Raw genomic sequence first — 8,643 nt, forward strand, 5'->3', positions numbered from 1 at the left:
GCTTGTCCTTTTGGTTTTGTGAAGAGTTTTTTGGTGACCCGGGACATGTCTTGTACTGTTTTACAAATCCAATGGTATCAAAACGAATCCCCGCATAACAAGAGAAACATGATCCTGCCCATGAAGAGAGATTAATCAAACAGAAATCTGAATAGCAAATAGCAGCACAACAGACTGCACTCCAAAAAGTTAAGTCACATTCACAAGGCTTCAAAACTCCCATTACAATGGCATAATGGTCAGTATAAAATGCCTGCTTTGATAAACGTGTTTGAAACCCAAACCTTTAACAAAGAATTCTAGATTGGCAAGTGGATGTGTCCTTTGATGAACTGAACTCATTCCTGCCAAGAAGCCAAGTAAAGAATGAGGACTTGAGTTTAACCAAACTATTTTAAAATCACGGCAAAGTCAGCACAGACCAAATGTCCTTAACATTCACCGCAGCATTGTGCATCGGTCTCCTCGTCTGCGTTTGCTGAGTCTGAAAGATGTAACCCTAAAGCCACTCTAGGGAAATAATTGTATCCAAAATGTAGGCATAGCAATTTATTTTATTACCATCTCAATTAAATGCCACTTGAACTTCATTCCTTAAGCCTGCATAGTTAGAGAATCTTACGACAGAAAAACAAACCTACTCTGGTACGTCAAGAATTGCAAAACAAAAATATGGCATTGTTAATGACGGACCATCTATAAAATGCAAATGACAACTCCTAAACCATCCATCAGTCAAGTGGTGGAGGAGGTTCTAACTCACCTGGTTGACTGCATCTGTTTGGTGGTCTCTGGGTCCTCAAACATCTTCACAATAGGCTCTGTCTCACCCTGCAGCTGCTTCAGCTGAGCCACCACAGTGATCCTCTTCTCCTTTAGGGCTTCACATGGACATAGAGAAACCATTAGAGGCTTTGACCAAGGCAATACCCAGGAAAATACCATTACATGAAACATTAAAGATGACAGTTGATACTAGATTTTGGGACAGTGAGTATTGTATTAGTCATGACTGTAAAATGTGAGGGGAATGGTGTGCAATCAGTTCTGCCGCCATCTTGTGATTGTTCCATCAATAAGTGTGAACAATACTGAACCATGCATAACCCATATCACTGTACAGGTTTCTTTAACAAACATTTTAGGAGGTAGACCAAGCAGTGTGCAGTCTACTTACTGGCGGGGATCTCTTTCTCAGGGAAGAGATTTTTGTGAACATCCATGGCGAAGTCCACCATGTTGGTCTCGCTAAGGAGATCCAATTTTCCATGAAGCAGTTCTTTCTCATTGTAGATCTGAAAGTGTAAATGGTTAAAAAGGTGGGAAATTGGGTTCTTTTGGAATATACAGTTTCAAATGCTTAACTTTGACGACCCAGTTTAAGAGAACTGTTGACAACGACATATGTATGAAGTTCAGCTTCTAACCTGACTAATGAAGTTAGAAAACATGTTTAGCTGTAATGGAGGCCTGGTTGTTAACTTCTTGTCCATAGGGAGGCGCTGTTTTCACTTTGGAAAAAATCGTGCCCAAATGAAACAGCCTCGTACTCCTTTCTAGATCATACAATATGCATATTATTATTACTATTGGATAGAAAACACTCAGAAGTTTCTAAAACTGTTTGAATTATGTCTGTGAGTAAAACAGAACTCATTTTGCAGCAAACTTCCATGCAGGAAGTGAAAAATCTGAAAACGAGACTGTTTCAGGGCCTGCCTATTCAATTGCCTTATATTTATCGATATGCATGCACTTCATACGCCTTCCACTAGATGTCAACAGGCAGTGGACGGTGGAATGGGGTGTCTAGCTTGATCTGAGGCCGAACAAGAGCTTTTGGAGTGGCAGGTCAGGAATTTTCTTTGTCTACCAAGGTGCGCCGCAGAGCTCGACATTGGCTTCTGAAAAGCGTTACGTATACACGGCGAATATCTCCGGCTCTGATTTTATTTGATACATGTGATAATAACATCATAAAGTAGGTTTTCTCAACCGAGTTTTATCAGTTTATTTAACGTTTATTGGGACTTTTGGAATTTTCCGTTCTTTGCGCCAAGAGTTGATGGGCAAGTTCGCGCCACATGGCTAGCCAAGGTTGCTAATTCGACAGAAGAAATGGACATTCTAAAACCAAACAACGATTTATTCTGGACCAAGGACTCCTTGTACAACATTCTGATGGAAGCTCAACAAAAGTAAGAAAACATTTATGATGTTATTTTGTATTTCTGTGTAAAATGTTGAGTCCTATTCTCCGCCATTTTGGTGAGCGCTGTCTCGCAATAACGCAAGCTGTATGTTATGGTAAAGTTATTTTAAAAAATCTAACACAGCGGTTGCATTAACCTTTACCGAACCTCAACCCCGTATCCGGGATCACCCCCCACCCCCCACACACTGATTAGCATAGATAGCATAGCTTCAGAAGTAGATAGTAGCATCTAAATATCATTAAATCACAAGTCCAAGACACCAGATGAAAGATACAGATCTTGTGAATAAAGCCACCATTTCAGATTTTTAAAATGTTTTACAGGGAAGACAAAATATGTAAATCTATTAGCTAAACACGTTAGCAAAATACACCACTATTCTAACTCCATCAGTTTCTTACTCCTTCAGGTGCTATCACCAATTCGGCTCAACTAAGATATTGATATCCACTAACCAAGAAAAAACCTCTTCAGATGACAGTCTGATAACATATTCATGGTATAGGATAGTTTTTGTTAGAAAAAAGTGCATATTTCAGGTAGAAATCACAGTTTACAATTGCACCGACCATCGCAAATCGACTAGAATTACTAGATAGAGCAACGTGTATGACCAATTTACTCATCATAAAACATTTCATAAGAATAGACAAAGCATAGCAATGGAAAGACCCAGATCTTGTGATTCCAGACAATATTTCAGATTTTCTAAGCGTTTTACAGCGAAAACACAATAAATCGATAAGTTAGCATACTACATGTGAAAACGTTACCAGAGCATCGATTCCAGCCAAAGAGCGCTATAACGTAATCACCGCCAAAAGATATTAATTTTTTCACTAACCTTCTCAGAATTCTTCCGATGACACTCCTGTAACATCATTTTACAACATACATATACAGTTTGTTCGAAAAGGTGCATATTTAGCCATACAAAACCGTGGTTACACAATGAAAATACTAGGAAATCAAGCCTCAATATGTCTGACGTCATCTATCAGAGTGATCTAGTTTAATTAAAAGCTAATCATATACTTGACTAAAAAATACAGGGTTGACAGGAATCGAAAGACAAATTAGTTCTTAATGCAACCGCTGATTTACATTTTTAAAATTATCCTTACTTTTCAATACAGGGTTGGCCAAGTGAAGCTATACCAAACAAAATGGCGATGTATGCGTTTAAAATATATCGACAGAAACACGGTTTATCATATTAAATATTGCTTACTTTGAGCTGATCTTCCATCATATTCTTGGGCAATGTATCCTTTCTATGTTATAAACGTCTTTTGGTCGATAGATGTCCTCTGTCCTTCGAAATGTCCACTAACAACGACCGAGACCGCGAAACGTTCCCAAAGCTAGAAAGTGCACGACAAATAAATTCCTCAGAATCGCACTAAACGGATATAAATTGCTATAAAACGGTTAAAATTAACCACATTATGATGTTTTTAACAACTATAACGACTGAAAACATGACCGGAGAAATATAGCTGGTTAGAAAACGATTTGGAACGAGGCAGGTCCGATGGCCTTCACGCTTGAGGCGCACGTTGAGAAAGGGCGGTCTCTGTACATTTTGGTCATTTATAATGGCTGTGAACGTCCCATCGATTTCATTGAAAACGTGATGACGTACAGACACCCAGAGGAAGACGTAGGCAGTGTCGGTTTCTTCATAGCATTCACTGTGGCCTTATAAACAGACCCCAGATCAGAGGTAAAAATTTCTGAAATCTGAACCCTGTCATGAAAAGTGCTGTAAAAATTGTTCTGTACCACTCAGAGACAAAATTTCAACTCCTATAGAAACTATAGACTGTTTTCTATCCAATAATAACAATAATATGCATATTGTACGATCAAGAATTTAGCACGAGGCAGTTTAATTTGGAGACCCAAATATGCTAATGCGGAACAGCACCCCCTATAGTTGCAAGAAGTTAAGAACCAGTGTATCTTTCATTTGCCATACAACAAGTATTTTTATGTAAAGTTTATGATGAGTTCTTTGGTCAGATTAGGTGAGTGTCCAAAATATCTCTGGAGATTCTGGTGAATCGATGCTGCGTATTCACAATGTATAATCAGGATTTGTAGCTCTAAATATGCACATTTTCGAACAAAACATAAGTGTATTGTATAACATGATGTTATAAGACTGTCATCTGATGAATTTGTTCAAGGTTAGTGATTAATTTTATATCTTTTGCTGGTTTTTGCGAAAGCTACCTTTTGCGTTTGTGTGTTTGGCTATTGTGGTAAGCTAATATAATTCTATATTGTGTTTTCGCTGTAAAACAATTAAAATCGGAAATATTTGCTGGATTCACAAGATGTTTATCTTTCATTTGCTGTACACCATGTATTTTTCATAAATGTTTTATGATGAGCATTTAGTTATTTCACGTTGCTCTCTGTAATTATTCTGGCTGCTTTGGTGATATTTTTGATGGTAGCTGCAATGTAAAACTATGATTTATACCTCAAATATGCACATTTTCAAACAAAACATAAATGTATTGTATAACATGTTATAAGACTGTCATCTGATGAAGTTGTTTCTTGGTTAGTGACTAATTAAATCTCTATTTTGTCGGTTTTGTGAAAGCTACCTATGCGGTAGAAACATGGTGAAAATATGCGGTTGTGTGTTTGGCTATTGTGGTTAGCTAATAGAAATACAGTGTTTTCACTGTAAAACATTTTAAAAAACGGAAATGATGGCTGGATTCACAAGCTGTTTATCTTTCATTTGCTGTATTGGACTTGTGATTTCATGAAAATTATATTATATGATATCCCTGTCCCGTTAGGCTAGGCTAGTCAGCTTTTTTGATGAGGAGGATCCCGGATCCGGGAGAGAGAAGTGGTAGAGGTTAACGTCGCCCAGCAGAGGGCAATGCCGCCCTCATTTTGACAATTCCTGCCCTAGAGCGTAAATGCTTCTTTTGGTTACACCGCCGAAGAATGATGCAAGCTACGTGTACATATTCACGAATTGGAGCTGGAAAAGAACACGGTGGTGATTTCCACGTGGAATGGAGAAACATTAACAAATACAGAACTGACAATTGCTAGTGTAGCTAGCTAGCATGCTAACCTTAGCTAGACATCTTGCTAATCTTATCAGGCTAGCCAACGTTCTGTTGCTAGTTTTTAAAAAATAATTTAAAAAAAATAAATATTGTATTCAAAAGAATAGCCAGCTGGCTAGGCTGAAAACCTCATCACAGATGGAAACCAGTATCTTTGACTTCACCATCAATTGTTATTCTCTTCGCATCTTCCACAAGACACTTATTTATTTCTTTCTTTACATTACAACGCACACGGTGCGACTTTGGGTAGGTTGGTTGCAGTACAGCAATGCAAAGTCATCACATGGTTCTCACAGGGAAAGTGAAATGAAAGGCAACAATGACTTCGCAAATGACACTAAACACCAAAACAAATGTAACAGCACAACAAAACAGATACAAGTTCCTTGAATTATATTTTGCAGGTGCCTGTTCATTATAGGATAGACACTTGTAGTTTAGCTGCACCAATCAAAGTGGTGAAGCAATACTTTAGTGGTAAAAACCATTCATCTTGGGAGCAGGGTTGTAAAATTCAATCATATCACACATTTATAAAATGGTCATATACCTTTGGGGAATACAGAAGAGCGGAGAATGATAACGAGCGCTATCGTTTGGATCACTTTCAGAGCGATTTTTTCCGTGTCCCTCCAACAATAAAACAATGACAACCAATCAAAAAAAGTGTTCTATTGAAGTGTTCTTGGTTCTAGCTGTGCGAGGCTGCCCGGAGAGGAGATATAACTGAGCATGTGTCAGCATATTTTTCTGGACACATTAATTGCAGTAAAACTTGGGAGAACGATGAGCCACGGCAAACAGAAGGCCATATTTTCCGATGGCAATCCCATCTTAACGCCGATACATCCTGACAAAATACACATTTTGACTGTCCTGCTAGTATGCCTTTCTGGACCTTGTAAACTCAAGCCCCCCCCCCCCCAAGAATTTCACTGTACCCTGCAATTACATGTGCAAGCCTGTGCACGTGACTAATAAACTCATCTAATAGTAGGCAAATGAATGAGGAGTTGCATTCGTTTCTATCTTAAGCTACACATCTCGTCTGTCTTCACGGTCCTCTTTGCACAACTACGCACCTGGCCTCTCAGCTACAGCTAATCCCTTAGCTCTTGGAGTCCCAGGAAAAGCTAGACAACAAGCTATTGTAGTATACTTAATTTGAGCATTTTATTTACTACTAGCTTTTACCCAAACAAGGGCACTGCGTTCATCCACCTCTGGCCTGCTCGCCTCCCTACCTCTGAGGAAGTACAGTTCCCGCTCAGCCCAGTCAAAACTGTTCGCTGCTCTGGCACCCCAATGGTGGAACAAACTCCCTCACGACGCCAGGTCAGCGGAGTCAATCACCACCTTCCGGAGACACCTGAAACCCCACCTCTTTAAGGAATACCTAGGATAGGATAAAGTAATCCTTCTAACCCCCCCCCCCCCCTTAAAAGAGTTAGATGCACTATTGTAAAGTGGTTGTTCCACTGGATATCATAAGGTGAATGCACCAATTTGTAAGTCGCTCTGGATAAGAGCGTCTGCTAAATGACTTAAATGTAAATCTAGGAGTGATTCCAGCTTGCACTTGCTTGCTGAATGTAGAATAGGGGAGTTTGAAAGGAGAAAGAGAGTGTGAGTGATGGCCTGCTGATGTACCTTTCTGGACCTTTAAGTTCCAACTTTGGGATTTTGGCTGGTGAAAACCATTGTTGTCTGTGTCCAGTATGAAGGAACCATGCTAGATACCCATAGACTTCAAGTTATTGCACTAACTCTAGTTTGCAATTGCGCTAGCAACTTCCTCCAATCAAAAAATGATATCCACGAGTTTATCTGACTCTGGGGAAGTAGGTAAAGGACAATGCCAAAATCCTGGTTCCTTTAAACTGCGGAGAATAAACCCATAAATGATCCAAAAGGTTGCATAATCAGGCCTAGGCTGTACGCAGTTATTTTGTCATGAAGTATTCAAAACAGTATGTTTGAGTGGTTATTCAAATTAGACTACATCATTGCAGTTTACAGCCCTAGACAATTGTGAATTCACTTGATGATAATACATTCCACTGTGTTGTTGTAGCCTAGGTAGAATAATTGTATTTTCTAAAAAAAAAATAAAGTAAAAAAAAGTAGGCCTAAGCCTGGTTGAATGCACAGATCTGCCATTTCCTAGTCGGGTTAACTTTATTTCCCTTGCACTTTGACAGGTAAATATTTATACACCTATTTACTTAGCTAATGAATGGACTAATATCTAGCTTCTTACTTCAGCTACACATCTCTCCCAGCTGTTTCCATGCGCAGTAGGCTATTCAAGCCTCGCCACCATTCCCCTTCACATGAAATCCCAGGAAAAGCTATTTGATATATTCTTTTTTAATTTTTTATTATTGTTTATACTAGGCTAATAGCCTTTTCCTTGAGTGAAGGAGGCTTGCTATTGCTAAATGTAAAACAGTCCTAGGCCAAATGAACTGTCTCACAGGTCAGACATGAGCACAGCAAAAAAGATCTAAACAAATTGATAATCATTAGAAAAATGGAATTCACTTGCAAACCACAAGTGGCTAAACAGCATTTGTTTTTGAATAACTAAATTTAAAATATGAGTTTCTATATTACACGTACATGTAAGTATTATGTGCAGTTGTCACTTTGGACAATGAACACACCCTGAAGCACTGGATGGTCTTGTGTTAACACCTTATTAAAAGGCCTACAGCATGCAGTAGGATCTGTTGAATTAGTGGCAGGTGTCCTGCAGAATGATAAACAATGTGCTGGTAGGCTGGATTACATTTTTAACAATGCATTTTTCTGAGAAAAACTAGTTCATTGCATCCGTTGTGGAGCTCCGTTTCATAAAATTACCAAACGTCATAGCTGCTAGCCGTAGTTTTGAAGTAATCATGGGGGAAAAAACAGGCCTTATTTTAGGGCATTTTTCACCCTACCAGCTACGATTAGTTCTATTGAGCACCGTGGCACCAACTCGCCTTCCGAACGTTCTATTCCCAGCCTATTGTTCTGTCACAATGCCTGCTTTGCTATTGTTGGCAATGAGACCTGCCCACGTCGCTGTAGTTTAAATGTAAACATAAAAAAATTACTCATGGAACTCTGAGGTCGTCCCATTGTTTCCTGAAGGGAAATAGGTATGTCTGTTTATTTAGCCAAATATCTCGCAACGTGTATATTTTGATTTTACAAATTGTACACCATTTTAAACATGAGAATCTCTCCTTTCTAATTATGTAAGGCTGGGCACCGTACTCTGCCATCATCGATCGCTAGAACAGAAATAGCCATTTCTTTCTTACTTCCTC

At 39.0% G+C, this 8,643-nt stretch overlaps 1 protein-coding gene across 1 annotated transcript in view; it reads right to left on the reverse strand.

Annotated features, from left to right (window-relative positions):
* The window catches only part of LOC139564680 (eukaryotic translation initiation factor 3 subunit E), a 48,844-nt gene that overhangs the window by 38,569 nt on the left and 1,632 nt on the right, over positions 1-8,643 (reverse strand). Inside the window, exons 2-3 of the mRNA XM_071384422.1 lie at positions 1,178-1,295; positions 764-881 (exon numbers count right to left, since the gene is read on the reverse strand). Of these exons, the coding sequence (XP_071240523.1) occupies positions 764-881; positions 1,178-1,295 (236 nt within the window). The remainder of the gene's footprint in view (positions 1-763; positions 882-1,177; positions 1,296-8,643) is intronic.

The sequence above is a fragment of the Salvelinus alpinus genome, chromosome 35 (genome assembly GCF_045679555.1).
Source record: "Salvelinus alpinus chromosome 35, SLU_Salpinus.1, whole genome shotgun sequence".
Lineage (NCBI taxonomy): Eukaryota > Metazoa > Chordata > Actinopteri > Salmoniformes > Salmonidae > Salvelinus > Salvelinus alpinus.